At 38.1% G+C, this 19,719-nt stretch overlaps 2 protein-coding genes across 15 annotated transcripts in view; one reads left to right on the top strand and one right to left on the bottom strand.

Moving 5' to 3' along the window:
• The first annotated feature begins 1,018 nt into the window (after nucleotides 1-1,018).
• Nucleotides 1,019-16,825, top strand: zmynd11 (zinc finger, MYND-type containing 11). Of its 8 annotated transcripts, none has more exons than XM_082183844.1 (17): nucleotides 1,022-1,183; nucleotides 5,251-5,307; nucleotides 5,430-5,589; nucleotides 6,807-6,830; nucleotides 7,173-7,205; nucleotides 8,449-8,610; nucleotides 8,971-9,048; nucleotides 9,160-9,252; nucleotides 9,319-9,406; nucleotides 9,494-9,549; nucleotides 9,646-9,723; nucleotides 9,803-9,921; nucleotides 11,296-11,539; nucleotides 11,630-11,701; nucleotides 11,784-12,077; nucleotides 12,226-12,411; nucleotides 14,845-16,825. In XM_082183844.1, exons 3-17 carry the CDS (start codon nucleotides 5,452-5,454, stop codon nucleotides 14,965-14,967), a joined length of 1,788 nt encoding a protein of 595 aa, XP_082039970.1. In that variant the 5' UTR covers nucleotides 1,022-1,183; nucleotides 5,251-5,307; nucleotides 5,430-5,451; the 3' UTR covers nucleotides 14,968-16,825. The 8 variants fall into 8 exon arrangements, with proteins under 8 accessions (XP_082039973.1, XP_082039970.1, XP_082039966.1 ...); XM_082183840.1 differs by lacking the exon at nucleotides 5,251-5,307 and adding an exon at nucleotides 3,945-4,076; XM_082183841.1 differs by lacking the exon at nucleotides 5,251-5,307 and adding an exon at nucleotides 3,945-4,076 and having other exon boundaries at nucleotides 1,023-1,183; nucleotides 11,633-11,701.
• The window catches only part of dip2ca (disco-interacting protein 2 homolog Ca), a 101,554-nt gene continuing 97,380 nt past the window's right edge, over nucleotides 15,546-19,719 (bottom strand). For all 7 annotated transcript variants that reach the window (XM_082183832.1, XM_082183833.1, XM_082183837.1 and 4 more), the window contains one exon: nucleotides 15,546-19,343. In XM_082183832.1, the coding sequence (XP_082039958.1) occupies nucleotides 19,091-19,343 (253 nt within the window). In that variant the 3' untranslated portion in view covers nucleotides 15,546-19,090. The remainder of the gene's footprint in view (nucleotides 19,344-19,719) is intronic.

The following is a 19,719-nucleotide window of genomic DNA, read 5'->3' as shown; positions in this document are numbered from 1 at the left end:
TAGCTCTTATAATATATTTAGAGTTGCAATTGATGCTTTATTAGTATTATTAGCATTACTTTTTAATTAACATTCACAACATAAAGTGAGGTTAATACATATTTATGCATACAGTAACCTTCAATGTGAAGGTTTTGAAGTAAAACTTATTTTATGAACTTATTTCTATTATTAAAAAAAGTAGTATTTAGTTGACACATTTAGAAAGATTATTAGTATTCATCATTCTATTACTCTAGTCTATATTCGTTAGCCAGCCCATAGCCAGCCCTGATATTCTGCAGGCTAAATTTGCAACCTTTTATTTTGTGTTTATTTAATATATCTTATTTAATTTGTTTTTAATTTAACTTCATTTAGTTTGTTTCCAGAAAACATAAAGGTAGTTTGTATTCAGACATGTTCCACACTAACAGTAACAAACTTAATATAAACTGAATTGAAAAATGAAACAGCTCATTTAATATTTGATGACATGTTCCAGCAAAGTCTCAAAACATATAATATTGCAGAATCATAATAATAAATGCATGCATTTTTTAGATGATGTGCTCATTGTATCTAACAGAGGTCTGATGAATCATTACCAAATATAAAAGTTAAGAAAAGAGAAGTTTTACTGGGAATTTACATTTATGAATACAAAAACTAGTAAAATAAGGCCCGGTTTCACACACAGGGCTTAGACTAAGCCAGGATTAGGTCTTAGTTTTAATTAGGACATTTAAGTAGGCTAGCTTTTAAAAACGAGCCTTAGAAAGAAAAAGAAAACATTACTGGTGTGCGATCTTGAGACAAAACAATGGCACTGACATATTTTAAGATATGTCAGTGCAAGTTGCTTTCAGTTAAAACTCAAATTTGCATTTTAAACTGGGACTAGACTTAAACCTTGTCTGTGAAACCGGGGGAAATGTAGTAGGCTAGGCTAAGTAAAAGTGAAAAAAGCTTGAAGGTGAGACGTGCAAAGTAAAGCGCGCAACTCCTGCGTCCTGCCACTAGAGTTCTCCCACAGCCTGTACTGTGTGTCTGTTTACCCCCTCCGAGCTCTCAACTGTGGCCGGGCTCCTCCAACCAACCACAATTCTGACATTTAACTCCGGAAACACAAATGTAACCAGCGCTGCGTTACATCCTAAAGTGCGACTGAACGGCGAGGCGTTTGATCAGCTGTCGGACAGCGGTAAGTAAGCGCATAAACCGGATCAATTTCATGACATTCACGGCAAAGAAGAACAAAAAAATCCACTCCCAACTGGTTGGTTTTGTCTAGAAACGAGGGAGGGATATCAACATGGCGTCCGTGTAGCTCACCAACCAACCAACCAACAAGAATGTCTAGGCACCGATGAAGGTTTTCCCTCCATTTGCAATTTGATTTGATTATTAATAGTGATTCCTTGCGGTTTGGTTATATGAAGCGCGTGACAAAAACAGCTCGCGCGTTTACGATGTCCTAACGTTTGTAGTTTTGCGACTCTTAGACATCCGTATGTTGTTTCTTTTAGGCACTGTGACCGAAAAGCGGGATTTGCGCTGGATTTGATTGATCATAAATGAGACAGGCAGCTGTTAAAGTCATCATGGTTTTTGAAATGACATTATTTTGGTCGCTTCGTTAATATAAACGTGTTCTTAATGCTTTTGCGCCATACATTCCAGCACTCGGGCTGTGGATCACATGAGCTGCTGTTGCTACTGTAGCCATCTGTGGGCGGTTTAAAAAAACACTGGCAACATTTGTAGACTGTAATAGTGTGAATAAAAGTTAAGATTGTTACAAAACATAACGTTGTTGTGGTAATATTCGATCAGGAAGCGATCTGTTCTCATCCTTTCTGCAAATGTATTGCGCAATAAAGCGACAGGTCTCGCTGGTGACATCAAAGAAGCACTCAGTGAATTTTGCTAACTAATTTTTAGTTACTTTTTTTTTTTTTTTTACTACACATAAATAAATACAATTAAAATACGCATGATTAAGAATGTAGAAGTATATCGGTCTTCCACAAAGGCGTTTTGATTGTACATGGAGCGGGTCGCCACTTCATAGGTGCTGCTATGTTGATGTCACGTGACCAGCCATGCAAATGACCATGTTGCTAGTAGTGATGATGATAATGCTAAATTCGGAACCGCATACTACTTAGTATTTCTGCCATAGAAAGATACTGTATGGTAAAAGTAGTACGAGTAATGCACTAGTATGCGGTTCCGAATTCAGCAAATGGGTAAATTCCAATCAGAATGAGCATCCCTATGCCCTACTCACTCAGAAGGGCAGAGCCCTTGAAGTGGGGACTTTGGAGGGAGCAGGGCACTTGTGTCAAAGCAAGACAACGTAGTTTCCTCATTAGCTTCACATGGAATCTTACCACACACAGTATACAAATAAATGTACATTTATAATGATGTTTTTAAAATATGCTTTATATGTGTGTTCCCGATCTGCTCTTAACTTTATAAGTTATTAAACACGAAGCATTAAAAACATTTCTTGCCTATGAAACTTTTTTAAACTAAATATGAAATGCATGACAAAAATGTGTCTATATAACAACAAAACAACTTGAATTATTGTTTATACGTAAACTTCGGCCATATCTAAATCTAAATGAATTGTGAGGATTTGCCACCCTGGGTCACATGACAATAAACAATTAAATCACTTCCTTGAATTGACCATTTTAGCATGGTAACACATGTTAGCTCCCTTCGCTAACAGACTGGGCCCTTCGCGAAGGGATTAGTTGTTCACTTTCGTTTGGATCGCCCCTACAAATGGCGTCTCCTTCCCAAAGTGCCCTTCAAGGATGCAAAAATGCCAGTTGGAATTTACCCAATGTTTTACCTACATATAACAGTTTCAGGCATGACCAAGGTGTTTTACAACAAAGTATATGATAGACAGCTGTGTTGTGATCAGCAGTATTTAGTATTCAAACTTCATGCATCCAGACCAATAGGAGTCAGTTAACCGCAACAAAAAGCACTAGACATGAGAAAACTGAGTGGAGTTTTGAATGTTGTAAAATGCAAATGGCTAAAAGTTTTTTACCCCCACATGAATAATGTCATGGTGTTGCATATCATTCTACGTCTGTTCTTTCCAGACATTATTTGTTTATTGAAATGGAAACAACATTTATCAGCTAAGGCTTTCCAACATTGTTAGATTAATGTCTTGTACCTCGAAAACTGTTATTTCCGTAATTTAATTAATGAGCGTGTCTTGTTGTTCTTATTCCTGGAAACTCATTAGAACACACTTTCATTAATAAATTGCAGCGTACAGAAGGAGTTTCAGAACCATCTGGCAGTTGAATGGAGAAGCTGTAACTTACAGTATGCACAACAGCATTAAATGTGACAGTCGTTTTTATCTGTTCCTCATGCCACATGGAGACCTAAAATACTGCGGGCACTTAGTTTGCAGAGTGAATACTATTGAGGTTTTTTATAGAACTGGTTTTGCACTCTACATGTCATTTTGACTGTAAATCTCTGCTGTTCTGTTATGATGATGGGAAGGACTATATTTAGATTTTCTTGTTGTTGACTTTGATATCCTTCGACATTAACAGCACTGTTCTGAGGAGTTTTATAAGAAAGCTTAATGTTTAACCACGCGTGGTTATTTGCAAGAGCTCTTTATAAAGAGAACATAGAGTTTAGAGTCCATTTAGATGGAGACTTAATGAAGAAGTTATGTTTATTTTGGTGCCATTTTCTGAGAAGATCTATCGTTTGTCCACAACGATGAAAAGGGTAATCATTCATGAGATGGCACCGTTTAGAGAAATGGTGCAATTTAATGCTCTCTCTGATATGACTAACAAATATTAACATTTTGCTTATATGCAAGCACCTAGGCTCTTAAGCCAGTACTTTGTTTATTGTGGGAAGCGTGAGTTTTTGTTCAAGGGTTTTGGTATTCGTCCTAGGTTGGAACTGGCCACAATGTCAAGGGTGGTGAAGAAGAGGCAAGCGGACCCTAAGGTGGTTCAGTATGTCTGGTCGGCCATTGAAGTCATCCGCAATCAGAAACAAATCGCAAACATGGACAGAATCTCAAAGTAATTGCTTTAACTCGACTCCCTTTAATAACACTATCGCATTTTAAAGGGATAGTTCACCCAAACATGAAAATTCTGTCCTCATTTACTCACCCTCAAGTTGTTCCAAACCTGTATGAATTTCTTTCTTCTGCTGAATACAAAAGAAGATATTTTGAAGAATGTTTGTAACCAAACAGTTGTAGGGCACCATTGACTTCCACAGTATGGGAAAACAATCCTATAAAAGTCAATGGTGCCCGACAACTGTTCTTAAAAATACAAAGAACAAAGACATTTTATACAGGTTTGGAACAACTTTAGGGTGAGTAAATTAGGGGTGTAACGGTTCTCGGTAAAAAATCAAACCATACCGTTCTCCACCCACGGTTCAGCAAGCACTTGCACCGCGGTTCATCTCAAATCTGACGACGCATATATAATATGGTTTGTTGAAAATAATGTGTAAAACAGACAGACAGAGTTCGGCTAATGTATGTTTCTGTTGATGGATACACATTCTGGCTTCCCAATACTTTACAAAATAGTGACAAAACAGTCACTCTTTGTAAACTTTGTTCAATGCGAGTGCTGTATGCCCTAATATGACCAGTCAATTTAAACATTCAAGCGCAAGAAGACGCGAAAGTGCGCACTCATCTGAACCTTGCATCAGGCAGCACACAAATATTGAGTTCTTTGTGAAAAATCTTGTGTTTGAACGGACAAATTCACACAAAAATGATGTCAACGTGCCCGTCTTGTCGAGTATCCTATTCCTAGCAAATATAGTCGATTATGTCTTAAGTGAACGTAAACAGTCGAGAAAGACGACGCATGTGTTCAGCATCAGTGTATTGGATCAGTGCTTTATGTCTTAAAGTGACAGCAGCTTAATATTCCTGCTGTCTGTTTTCAATGTTAATCAAACAACAAAAGACAAGGAAATCACTCACTGCTCTTGACTTTTGTAACTTTAATAAGGATTACTACATAATTTATACAGTGAAATATGCTATTCTATTTTACATTTGATTATGCAATTTCTTTACCTGAAAACCCTCAAAAAAGCACTGTTTATTTTAGTTGTATCTTTGGTCTATTGTATTTATTTGTGCTGTTGCTTGTAGTTTGATTATTTGTTCTTATTTTCTTTATTGTTATTTGACAGTAGTCCTTTTTTCCCTGAACATAGCACATACCGAACCGTACCGAAACCGTGACCCTAAAACCGTGATACAAAAACCGAACCGTGAGTAATTTGAACCGTTACACTCCTAGAGTAAATGATGACAGAATTTTCATTTTTGGGCGACCTATACCTTTTATGCATTAATTTAAAATATCTTAAGAGATGGCCTTGTTTTCATGCAGATATTTAAGTCGTGTGTATGGGATGCACCCTAAAGAAACGGCCAGGCAGCTGGTTCTGGCTGTGAAAGACGGTCTGGTGGTGGAGACGCTCACCGTCGGCTGCAAAGGCTCCAAAGCCGGGATCGAACAAGAGGGATACTGGCTCCCAGGAGACGAGATGGTGAGACATATACCAGAGCATGTCTATTTTAAACAACATACTTTTATCTACATGCCTCTTAGATAAAAATGCGAAAGGTAAACATGGCTTGGTTTTACTACGCATTAATCAAATGAAATAAAGAGCTCAAAATGTAGATACGCTGCTGGCTCCAACACAGTCATGAACCTCTGAAGTCCATCAGCAAATATTTGATTAGTTGCTTAGCTTATATGGACCAAAAAATCAGTTGATAAAGTTCATGACTTTAATGTTCAATAGTGAGTTTTCAGCTGTAAACTTCCTCCATATGCACTTGTAATGGTAGATGCAGATGTTTCAGTGCCTTCACCAGCACATAGAGACATTCCTCTGCTGTGTGAGAGAGCATGTTTGAAGGAAGAAGCACTGTTTGTTTTTGGGGAATGGCTTACAGATAGGAATAGATGCATTCATCCCAGTCTTCATCAGCCATACGTGTCGTCTTCATTAAAAAAAAAACCCAAGTCTTGGCTTTTTTTTTGCATGAAAGACTACATGCACACTACCGTTCAAAAGTTTGGGTCAGTAATTTTTTAAAATAAAGAAATTAATTACATTTTATCAAATGTGACAGTAAAGACATTTACATTGTTAAACATTTTTTTCCCAATAAATGCAGTTCTTTTGAACTTTTTATACATCAAATAATCCAGAAGACATGTTATATATTATATTAACATGCGAAATATTAAGTAGCAAAACTGTTTTAACATTGATAAAAATAGAAAATGTTCTTTGAGCACCAGATCAGTGTATTAGAATGATTTCTGAAGGATCATGTGACACTGAAGACTGGAGTAATGATGCTGAAAATTAAGTCACCTCACCACAGGAATGTTTTAAATATTTTAAAATAGACAAGTTATTTGAAATTGTTGTAATATTTCACATTATTACTATTTTGACTGTATTTTTGACCAAATAAATGAAGTTTTGGAGCATAATAAGCGGCTTTAAAAAACATAATCTTACTGACCCCAAATTTTTGAATGTTAGTGAATGTAAAAAAAAGCATATTTATGAATATGATAGCAGTGTTATTAATGTTCATGTTGTAACTGCTGAATTCCGGTACTTCTCACACCAAACACCCACCTGCGAGTCCCTAACACGGAGCGCCTGTGGTTAGTTTCAGCCAATCCCAGCTCTCAGATTAGGATTTTAAACAATGTTTTTTGGATCACTTGCAATCGCAGGAGCAGATGTCAGAAGGAAGCAAGGTATGTTCACGTCCAGTTGCTGTGATTTCTTTAATTAACAACATAATCTGCCCTTTAGTTAATAGTATGTGTAACCTGCGCATGGGACAGCAACTGAACTGAAAGAAGCTTCTATGTGGCCTTTAGACTTTTGCCTCCAAATCTGAAACTTTCCATGAAATCTGAATCATTCTATTTAAGTATCAATCTAAATATTATGATAATACGCACTTTTTATACTGGTATCTGCGGCTATACTGGCATCAACAAGCTTTATGTCACTTCAGTGCTGTTCTGTGTGAGGTTTTGTGCGCCTTGTTTTGCCAATGAATGCTCATTTTTAGTGATTTCTCTCTTCTCTAGCCCTCTTTGCCTACTGATGCTCTTTTTCAAGATGTGCGTATGCTTCACATATTAATCTTACATGTTTTACAAATCAAGATTTTGTTTTTGCGAGATTTTTATGTCAATGTCAAGACCAGTTCAATGTCAGAACCAGTTAGACCTGTGTTTGCTGAGCTGTTTACTAGGGCTAAGACCAGTGTCAGAAGTTAGCTTTTCCTTTTCAGGATGGAAATCTATTACCTGTAAAATTAAATTAACTCATATTTTTAAATATTATGCATTAAGGTGATTTTTTTTTGGCATTTTTGCTTTAAACCCCTGTTAACATCTTACACTGGTTTAGCCCCATTTTAAAGGTAAGAATAAAAAAACGATTTGTAGACAGTACCAGCATTTTCCAAAGTAAAACCTTGAGATTTTGTTCTGTAACCAGATCAGTGAAAATGGTGGATTGTCTCTGGTGTGTGTTGGTGTGTTTTGAGAAATGTACTATAGATGGATGATATTTTTAGAGGATAGTGTTAACACATGGTGGATGTGATCGTGGCATGTGAGAATGTGATTGCTCACCGTTTCATTCAAAGAATATTTTGTCATATTCGAGGTTTGATTTAAATGGCCATTTGATTGAAAGTATATAGTGCTATTTTCTTTGTTTTAAATCTGTAGCTTTCTTAGTCTTTGAAAGTGTTTAATCCATGTAGAACAGGCTTTAAGTCTTTACTACTACACGTATTGTTCAGAAGCATTGTAAAAACATGAAAAAATGGCCATTTAAATGGATCCAAAAAGTAAAAATGTAACATGCTTGTGTTCCTCTCATAATATAAACATATACACCTACAATCTTTTGATTGATTGTTTCTTTATTATAACTAATTAGTGGGGTTTTATACTTTTGCTCTCTCTGTCCTTTACTGATAATCATATAAGAACAGCTCTCATACTCTGCATTTTCTCGGCTTCAAACTTGATTAATATACATACTTGTATATAATGAATGTGAAAGTAATGTTTCTAGTGATTTTACCTAGACTACATATTTATTATTTATTACTATTACTATTACTATTTGCCTCTCAGGGCTCTGGTCACTAATTTGACAGAAACCCCAGAGTCTACATCTTAAAAGCATTTCAAAGTAAGAGGGCTGATCTTAAATCTATTTCCCAAGATTGTATTTGCAGGTTATTTGCAGGACAAAGCTTTCCTGGATCAGTGGTGTTGTTCCCGGGAGCTTGGTGGTGGCCCAGGTGGGCGGGGATGTGCATTACTATACTTGTGTGTGTTTCAGGACTGGGAAGCAGAAAGTCACGACTGGTACTGCTTTGAGTGTCACCTTCCCGGAGACGTGATGGAGTGTGACGGCTGTTTCCGAGTCTACCACCTCCGTTGTTTGTCTGAAGACCACCGGCCACGGGACTCAACCTCCCACTGGCAGTGCGGCATCTGCAGGGTGGGTACAGAACGGATGTGGCCAAACTTTTTACAACAAAAGAGCAAAAATCTAACTTGACTGAGGTTCGCAGGCTGAAAGTAAAAGTTTCTAGGGTTGCATTAGAAGAACGTTCTGAATCTTGACTCGTTGATGGAAATTAAGCTACTCTAAGTTCAGAGAAATTAAAACAATTATGCTAATATGGTATCTAGGCTTGTTCACAGTATTTTGAAGTGCCCATGGAAACAATATTGTGCATACACAATATTGTGTTGGTTTTGTGACTGTTAAACGCCCAAATGCATTTTTAAAGTAAGTAAACATAAATAATTATGTGGTTAATGAGTCATCGTTTCTTGTGGTGATGTTTACTAACAGGGCAGTAAAAGGAAGAATTTGAACAAACAGGAAATGATGACATACCTGAAGTTCATTCTTGGACGCATGAAGGAAAGGGTGCGTTTCACAGTTTTGCTTCATACTTTTTCACACTAAATCACGTAGAAATGAAGCTTTTTCTCTACATTCATTTTTCTGTTGAGATGTGAAGCAGATTTCTTCTTTCAGGCTGTGGACCTGCACAAGAAAGGAAAGGAAACAAAGCAACCCGTGTACAGAAGACTGATCCACACACCTCTGGATGTGGAGAACATACAAGAGGTACACTAGTAGAAACATGTTCCATCAGCCTCGGCACGTTCTCATGTGTCTTCTGTTCCCCTACAGAACATCTCAGAGGGGAAGTACAAGAGCTTTGAGGAGTTCAGGGCCGACGCTCAGCTTATAGTTCACAACACAGCCATTCTGCACGGAGGTGAGTTCTTCTGTACCGCAGTCATCAGTGTGATTTATGACAGAACTCTAGTGTCAACTTAACCAATTCCACATTCTCTGTCAACAGTCAACAGCGATCAGACGGAAATTGCGAGACTTCTTTACAACGACACATGCCACGAGGTCAGACTGAGCAAACAGTTGTAATTTTAAGCTTGTTTAAGCACGATTTTGTACCCTTTATGAACAATGAATTGTGCAATTATTTGTTTGTTCCAGCTGAACGAGTTAATGTTGTGCAGACACTGCTTCTATCTCTCGAATGCACGACCCGACAACTGGTTCTGTTTCCCTTGTGTAAGCACAGACACACACTCATTTCTGCAGATTTCTGTGTGATTTGTGAGTGTATAAAACAATGTTTGTCTGTGATCAGAGTCCGAATCATGAGCTGGTGTGGGCCAGGATGAAGGGCTTTGGTTACTGGCCTGCAAAGGTGATGAAGAGGGAGGGAAACCAGGTGGACGTTCGGTTCTTTGGTCACCAGCATCAAAGGTGAGCCTCAGGTTAACTGATCTTAAAATACGTCAGTGCCATTGTTTTATCTCAAGATGCACACCAGTAGTTTTTCTTTCAAAGGCATGTTTATAAAAGCTACTTAAATATCCTAATTGAACTTAGACCTAATTTTGGCTTAGTCTGAGCCCTGAGTGTGAAACCAGGCCTTAATGTGTAAAAAGTTTTTTTATTTAAGTTTACTAAGATAGACTAGTTTTGCTATCATCCCTTGTCTTATGACTTGTGATGCTCATTAGGATGTTCTAATAGCACTGGTAAGTAAAGAGTTCAAATTGTCCATTTCATTAAATCAATTCAAAATTGATTCATGGATTTGTTTGCGTCATTATTCACAATCTTCACAGAAGTGACTATGTTTCAAATATTAGAACGTTTTAGTAAACTATGTAGGTAAATATTGATATTACTTTGGTTCATGTAAACAAAATTCTGTTCATACAGTGTTGAAAACAATTAGATTAAATTTCTATTGATGTTTAATGCAAGTTATAATTTATAAATTCTAATTATTTTAACCTTTATATATGTATGATAATTTGGAGATTTAAGGCTTAACTAAATGTATGATTTTAAGTTATAACATTTATTATTTATAGCAATTATTATAATAAATATTATTATTTAATTAATCTTTTTTTTTTATTTATCTGATTAATTATTTGCTAATTAAAGCTGCAGTCGGCAAGTCTGGCAGATTGGGTCGACTTAGCCAAAATGTTGAATATTTACAACCCTCATGCCCCTCCCCCACTACCAGCGAGCACCCTCTCATCGAGTTCGTGCTCGTCAGTGCGTGTGCACCAGATTTTCTGTGAACGCGTCCGTCTCTTCAGCATCGATCAACACCATGGACTCGGAGGTAGGCTGCCCTGGCTAATCTACCCATAGATAGCAATAACCGAGGAATTGGAAGCTGCGAACTTCAGGCGTGTGCATGTGATATTGTAACGTGCGCGGGGGAGGGGGATCTGTGGCGTGTGCACAAACTGTGATTGACAGTCAGATCTCACACAGCCCTGCGCTGATTGGACCAGAAGAACCGGGAGCAGTGGATTTTTGCAAAACAAATAACAGTCTCCAGGGGGCGGTAGAAGCGCAGGTTTTTTTCTAAAATCGGCTGATTTATGTTGTTCTGTCGGAGCATAGTGTCGGTTTCAGTGAATATGATCAAAACAATCTTGCCGACTGCAGCTTTAAGTGTGATTTTAAGTAGTTTTTTATTATAATTTCACAACCCCATGTATTTATATTTTTGGGCTTTTGTGTGTACACAAGTGTAGACCTGGTGTAAATCTGTATGTGGAGAAACCATCTTGTGAAACTAGCAGGCTCGTGTCTGTCTCGCTGCAGGGCATGGATTCCTTCTGACAACATCCAGGAGATCACGGTCAGTGTGCAGCAGCTGCAGGTGAAGCGCAGCTCGGGCTGGAAAAAGGCATGTGATGAGCTGGAGCTCCACCAGCGCTTCGTGAGGGAGGGCCGAACCTGGAAGGGGAAGCCGGAAGAGAAGCATGACCGGTCGGAGAGGCACGAAAGACAAGAAGACAGACAGGAAGAGGCGGAGTCAAGCATCTCTTCCACATCCAACGAGCAGGTTAGAACTTTGGTGGCACAGAAATGTCAAAATTCACAATGTGCCGAATTCACATTTGCTTTATTTGGTATCTTGTTCTGATCTTTACAGCAGTCAAAAGGCAACCAGGAGCCCAAAGCTAAAAAGAGCCGCCGTTCCCAAGTCGCAGAGCCCAAAGAAGAGGTTTGTAATGCATCATGTTTATTGAGTGAGATGTGGCATTGAGTTCATGTTATCCTTTACCATCTCCTTGCTGTTATATCAGGAACCAGAGCCCGAGATGGAAGCCGTCAGCTCCAGCCAAGAGATCCCAACAGCTGTTCCACATCAGCCGGAGCGTATGTCCGTCTACACCCAGACCAAGAAGTCCGGCTCGCCTTCCTCCTCCTCCTCACCGGCCGCCCGCATGGTACACCGAGGCACACAGACGCTCAACGAGGGCAACTGCCAAAACATGTGCCACGACAAATACACCAAGATCTTCAGCGACGTTAAAGAAATGATGAAAGCGGAGAACAAGCGGGAGACCGAACGCGTCCTGAAAGAGGCTCTGGACAAGGTGAGGAAGGTTTTTTCATTTCAGACTTGCATTTGGCTCCCTCTTGTGGCCAGATTTAAAGATACCCCTTTTCCTCCAAGAAAGCCACACTGTTGGTGGAAAGGGGGGGAAAATCGCAGCAAACTCAGCAATGTGGTCGTCCTTACAGTTGCGAGGGGAGATGGAAGAGGAGAAACGGCAGGCGGTGAACAAAGCGGTGTCCAGCACGCAGGCTGAGATGGAGAGAAAGTGCAAACAGGTGAAGGAGAAGTGCAAAGAGGAGCTCATGGAGGAGATGAAGAAGATGGTAGCTCAGCATAAACAACTTCTTTCCCAGACCAAGAAGAAGCAGTGGGTGAGTGAACCTTCAGAACATCTTTTGGTTTCATACAAACCGTTAAAACCACCAAATAGTCAAAAATGCAATAATGCTTTTGAGTCTGTTTTCACCCGAAAGAGATACATTAAAAATTAAATGAGTTTGATATTCTGGACACATTTTAAAAGTGTGGGTCCCTTTTTAAAAAACCATGCCTTTTATTTAATTTTTTTTTAAAATATTTTAAAAGATATAACCATAAAAATAAAAGAAAGTACACCTTTTGCAACTGGGCCAATTTATTATTTTTTTTTGCCAGAGGTTTTAAATTATGTTGTTCAGACTAGTTAGTTAGATTTGTCTCAAATACTTTTGTCAAATATATTTAGCCTGTTTTATATTTTATTGAGAAACATGAATATGGTCATCTTTTTCATCTGAAAGTGAAAGTTATGCAAAAATTAAAATTAAAAAAACATTCCAGAGTAATATTGATGTTGTTTTGTTGGAAAATTAATATGTAGGTTTTTTAACAGACTTGCATCACAGTGGTTTTTCTGTAGTTCAAGTAAAATTTGAAATTCCAAAGAATTTCCTGACTTTTTAATTAATAAAAGGGGGTAATAAATATAGTAATGATAACTGCAATATTCAAAAGCTGAGAAGTTACTGATCAGTTACAATATGGTTTTAGTTTAAAACATTTTTTATGATTTATAAGCTTATGTTCCACCAGATTTTGAATGCATTATGCGAGCTAATTAATAAAAAAAATAGTCCTGAGTGTTTGAATCAGGCAAAGTTATCATGATCTGTTGAAGAGCATTTCCTCCTGGCATCAGTATGTGAACGTAATTATTTTTCGTCTTAGAACTTGTTTTCCCCAGAAGTCCTAATTTGCCCGCCTTGTATTTACAGTCTATTTATAGCTTCTACCTGTGGCTAGGAGACGAGAAATGGTTCTTCAGCATATTATACACCTGAGCTTCAAAATTCTCTTCTGGGAAATGTTTCAGCTCTGAGGGCAGAGTTAGGAAATGAAGATCAATTACTGCCTGACTAAATCAATACTGTGTTGTTATTCTGTAGATGAAGAGTCGGGTTTAGTTGGTTAACCTGAATAATGAGGCTATTGAGAAACTACCAGCACCCGCGCATTTTGTTACCTTGTGTTTGGGTTCAAACGATGTTGTCCAGTAGATCGTGTCCCTTCCCTGGAACCTTATCTTTTGTTGGTGGTGCAATGTTACTGTTAACACTGCGATGTGATATTGCGTGCTGATAATATAAAGTCTCAATCGCACGTATGTTTGCATAAATATCCGTCCATCTTTCATTGGAAGCAAGGGCGTTCGAGCGATAAAGAAATACCAATGTATAAGAAAATAAAGAGGGGTATGTGCTTGATATTAAAAATAGTTATTTAAAAAAGCGTTAACACTGCTATATGTTCCGAAAAAGAACTTTCGGCACTCGCACGTTTAACTTCCCGTGCGCGCGCGCGCTTTACCGCCTGTCAGAGCGCGCGACTACCGTCGTTTCACGCTAGAACTGTCGAAAACACACAATGATGTTATAAAATCCGTCTTGGCGAGTATTTACCGGTACGCAAACACTATTGGTTATGGTTATATCTCAAGTGAACGTTAGCAGTTGGGAAAATCGGTTGTTTAACACATTAAATCTGTGCATTAGGTCTGCAGCCTAAAATACCTGATGCTTTCTATGTTATCAATCAACAAAAGAAAAAGATAGAATCACTCAGTCTTGATTTTAATAACTTTTGTAGCTTTAATAAAAATCACTGTATATTTAATTCACAAGACCTACTTGAAAAACAAACTTGTTGCATTTATTTGTCCTATTGCATGTGATTTTGTAGATTTGTTCTTATTTTATATAATTTTACTTTAAAATTAAAATTTAACTTTTTCCTTACATTAATTCAACAAATTGTTACTTGGTACTGTAAAACTTATTTCTAGCAAAAATAACTATAACATATTGTGAAATTACTCATCTTGTGATACAAGATTTAGGTCATACCGCTCACCCCAGTTCTAACCATAATCAAAATGAGAATTTTGTGCCTTTTAGTCCACATACGCTTTGAGGCTGTGCTCCTAAACAGTGAGAAACTCAGACTAACACACAATTTAGTCCTTCTGGGAAAACAAACCAAAGATATTGATGACTCATTCTGCACCACACAGATTCTTGTCCAATCAAATGCTCTCTAGAATGAAAATATCCCTCCTCCTTCAACAGACTTAAATTTAGCCAATCGTGATGATTGCTATGATGTAAATTTAAACTGATTTACTTTTTTTTGAAAGGGAAAAGCACTTTGATTATGTCCAACCCAAACGTCCTGTTTCATTAGGAAATGCACCAATATGAATGTTGAACCAGGAATTCATTTCTTGGCAACTCTTTGCATCTCAGTATCCTCTTTATTTTATTTTTCAGTGTTATAACTGTGAAGAAGAGGCGATGTACCACTGCTGCTGGAACACGTCGTACTGCTCCATCAAATGTCAGCAGGAGCACTGGCACGCGGATCACAAACGTACCTGTCGCCGGAAGAGATGAGCTGGCCACGCCCCTCCTCTCGACTCCACCCATCTGCAAGCCACGCTATTGGATAGATCATGGATTCTTGATTTTTAGCCAGCATTTTAAACCCCAGCTCCTAAAGACACTTACCTGGACATTTTACTGAGTTGCGGTGGACGCTAACAGGACAAGTGAGCACGGGATTTCACGTATTCCTCGTAGAGATGGGTTTTTTGTTTGGATTTTAACGGTATCTCTTTACATATCCTTCTTTTTTTTACCCTTTTATTTGCTGTACGACGGAAATCAGCCTTGCTTGCATACAGACTAGCTGAAATGTGAAGTACTAGTAATCTTTTTAAACAACTTAATCTGAAGCTATGTAGATATTTGAATTTTTATATGAGCGAATCATGTCTGCCTCCTGCATTGAGTGAAGTTGGTGCTTTTAAACTCGACGGTTGGTTTTATCAGTGGTTGTGATGTCTTTTTTGGGGAACAGGGTTTAAAGATGGCAGGTCATGTCTGTCTGAATGATACAATCTTCCATTAATCAATATGCACATTTCATGGTCACACTTTAAAATAGAACTTTAAATTTTTAACAAAAAACACACAAAAAACTAAATTATGTGCTAATTTTGGGGTCCATTGCGGTAGCTTAAGTGTACTAAATGTTTGCCAAGTGGGATCTTTAGTGAGGTTCATAAGTGTGAACAAAACCTGATGATTTCATGTCAAGATCCTTAAGATTGTACAGAGATCAGAGTAAATGAAACAATCAGAAATGATCGCTTTAGGGTTTTATCATCGAGGATGACTTTTCATGGCACTTTCTGACCTGAGGGAGAAGTTAAAAGGATAGTTTACATTTAAATTCAACCATAATTTACTCGCCTTCAAGTTGTTCCAAACCTCTTATGTGCTGCTCAACGAAAGTAAATGGCTTGACTTGGTCTCCATCCACTTTCACTTTATAGAAAAGAGCAGCTTGGACACTTAAACATCTCATTTTATATTTTTCAGTTAAACGCGTATGGAATGACATGAGGCTGAATAAATGACAAAATTTAGGTGAATTATTGTCCTTTTAAATATTGCAATAACAAAAATTAAGTAAAAATGAGGTAAGATCTATCTTTAGAGAGTTTTTGAGATGTCGACCATAGGGCTGCGTTTCCCAAAAGCAATGTTTCTACAGTGCTTTTGGGAAGGAGAATCAATCAGCTGAAGGATGTAGGGGAACGTGAGGTCCTTCTTTAGTGTTTTTGCACAGATCCATATGTGCGTGCACCTGTATTCGGTCTCTCTCTGAAGTTCTGGATGCGTCTTAAATCACGTCTAATACATCCAGGTTTCTGTCCTGGCCTGTTTCTCTTTCTCTCTCTCGCTCCCTTCCCAACCTCACTGTTGCACTACATGTAAATAACTGTTTGCCGCTAACCGTGACTGATGACGTTTGCACGTTAGCATATGTACATTTCATGAGCGCATTAACTATGTATTTGATAAAGTCGAACTGTAAAGGAAAAAAAAAAATATTTGTGATATAACGGTAATTTGTTCCATTCCAGTGTGCATGAAACCAGGTTGTGTGAACCTTATTTTGGACTCTACGTTAATCATCAGTGATGCAGTATGTCTCCTTTTTTGTTTTCTAGGGTAATTTGACACCACTTTGTAATTGCAAGTAACCCTTTTTGAAATGTATTTTTAATTTATATTTATGCGGACAGAGTAATGACTACTGAGAATTTCCGACACCCAGCGAGAAGTCTGGTAAACAAACACCTGTCTTTCATGTGCATACGAATTAATGTGGTGTAAACGTTTTCCCCTTTCTTGCATTACATTATGTAACAGTACTATGTATAAATAAAACATATCAACCGGTGTTATTTTTGCTCTTTTTCAAATTTAAAAATGACAAATTTACCAATCAAAGCACTTTATTGCACCATATTTTGTGAATGTAGGCCAAAGCAGGCTTCTATAAAAGTGTCATTTAATACTTTTAATCATGTGTACAAAACAGAATTTCAAACACACCTGCACCATACAAAATAAATTTTGTTTTTTGTCTTTTTTTTCTCTAACCAACAATATTTACATACACCATGCAGACTCTCTCACGTAAGTCCAGATTTCCAACAAAAAAAAAGGGAAATAACTTCACAGATTGAAAGTTATGTGCACATTTCTTTCTTTTTTTTAAATGGGGAAACGTTTCTGCTTGTATGGGAAAGGCAACACTAAAGCTTCTGAACGGGTTAAGACTTCTTTCCTTCATTTTTTAAAAACAAACAGACGAGAGAAAAAACAAGAAAAAAAACATTGCATCGTCACTCTCTGAACAAGTGTAAACTCAGTTCCCATACACAGTATTGACGTCTATGACACCGTTTCCAAAAAAATCAAATAAAAGTTTGCATTAAAACTAAGGCCTCAATGAGGCCAGAGTGCTGATATCTGATTGCAGTAGATCTCCACGATTTTCATCTGACGTCTGCCTGGTGAGGCAGGATGTGGCAAAGAAAAGAAGAAAATCCTGAATACTCAGTTTTGTCATGGCGATTTAACGGATTGCCAGCACTAAGTTCAGAAAACACGTCTCTTTTAATGCAGCTGGTACAATGGTAAAATAACGTCATGGTTCACTTTTGTTTGCATTATTATAGCCAGTCGGTCGTGTTTCATGCTTTGCCCATATTGCAAGTGCCAACAATGTGCCGGCATTCATTTAGCATGTATTTCCCACGTAAACCGATTTAAAACAAGAGCTTAATCCATTTCACGTGAGCTGATTGGGGTTGAAAGTAAACTGCGAGTCATTAACGTAAATGATTCATGGAAATACCTCCTTGAAATAAGTCCTTGTGACAGTCTGATTGATGCATTATAAATCAAAACACTTCGTTGATGTTTGAGCGGTAAACAAAAATGCATGTGTAAAAAGCTTGTGTCAATAAATAATAATGAAATCACACAGAAAAACGATAAAAAAACAAGTTAAAAAGTCAATTCAAGCAAATAAAAAACCACAGCGGAACAAATTGCGGTGAAGATTTGAGTCGTAAAGCAAATGTAAACAAAATTCCAGGCACATTTTTAGGGTTCGTTTTCTCTCAGTAAGGGTGTAGCGTTTTAGTTTCAATTAGAAAAACCGAAGCGTTTGTTCACGCACATTTGACATCATCTTGAAAGTCCTATGAGTTTGAATTTTTATTATTAAACGTGTGGGTAACGTTCGATCGGTCAGTTGATTCTTTCTACAACAGACACCATGCAAGTGGGAAGTACTGCATTAGAAATGTTTCATTGGTGATTCGTAGATCTTATTTTATATATATATTTCTTTTTTTTATATATATTTGTATGTATATTTATATTTTTACATAGACTTGATGTGATACTACTCACTCAAGATGATACAATGTTTTATATCAGCAATATTATTTAATGAGGAAAACATTTCCAAATGTCTTCGCTCACCAATTCTAAAAAGAGCAAAATAAATAAGAACTATTATCTGTACATAATTACACAATATCAACCGACTTTGTGTTCACCTTCAGTTTTGTACAATGATATTAAACATGGAGGAATCGAAAAAGCAGGGGATGTTTTTTCTTCTTTTTTGCTTCCTGCTGCTCGAGAACATTTACAAAGGTTGAAAAACGAAACCGGCAAATTGCTGAAGGACGGCTGCGACGTGCGTACAAATGTAACTTTAAGTTGTCGTTTTACCTTTTTTTTTTTAAACAAACAAACAGAAATGGCGTCCAGAGTGTCTGATATCACGTGTACTTTCAACGAGTTACTCCAAATCATTGGGAAACTTAAAATGCACATTTCGCCACAGTATGCAGATATTTAAAAATACCCTTCGCTCATAGTAGGGTGGAATAAAAATGAATGATGTCGCAACACCTCACGTGAAAAAGCGACACGCACACAAGCAGAAGCAGAGGCGATTCTTCTTCCCATCAGGAGACAGAATCCTTCCGCCAATCAGAGTTTCCGTTTGGCTTTGTCAACGCATCTCTAAGTTTCTCCCAGTAAGTGTTCATTCGCTGAAGATCGCCCAACCGGTCACCGTCAGTCGGCAAAACACGCGCACGCAAACATACAGGCGACAGCATCCACGCGTACACTCATGCTACATGTTATATGCCACGTAGATGGGGTCCAACTGGTCGGCCAGAAAGCCGTCTCGCAGGTGCATCCTCTGCTTCTCTCCGCGAGAGTTGATGGGAATGACGCCGATGTCCACCACGACCACCACTCCCACGATCAGGTAGTGCTCCTCCAGGACCGCGTTGGTCACTAAAGGAACCAGGTCCAAAGCTTCCTGTTCCGAACCTTCCAGCTCCACGACCACAACCAACAGGTTGGTCCAGGGAAACACAGCACTGAAACAAACACACATCAGTTCATTTAAAACACGTCCTTTCTGACGGCCCGTTCACACTGACAGTGGGTAGCAACCAACAAATTGACAGGAAGTCATTCATTTTTTGGGGCAATTGGTGATTTGAGGAGGCAAAATATATCTTAAGTGATGTTTAAAATACAACTGCTGATTTGGATTTCAGATCAAGAAATCTATAATGAAATTAAAATAATCAACTGACAAGATGCCTTAAGGGGGTCGCACACCGGACGCGCAGCTCGGCGGCGCGCCGCGTAGCGCCACGTCTTTTAAATTCGAACACATTATTCTCTATGAGAGTACACACACCGGCGGCACCTTTCGGCGTCTGTCCGCGGCGGCTCAGGACCGTGTTC

The sequence above is a fragment of the Leuciscus leuciscus genome (genome assembly GCF_965113295.1).
Source record: "Leuciscus leuciscus genome assembly, chromosome: 11".
Taxonomy (NCBI): domain Eukaryota; kingdom Metazoa; phylum Chordata; class Actinopteri; order Cypriniformes; family Leuciscidae; genus Leuciscus; species Leuciscus leuciscus.
This window is presented reverse-complemented; position numbering and strand designations above follow the sequence as displayed.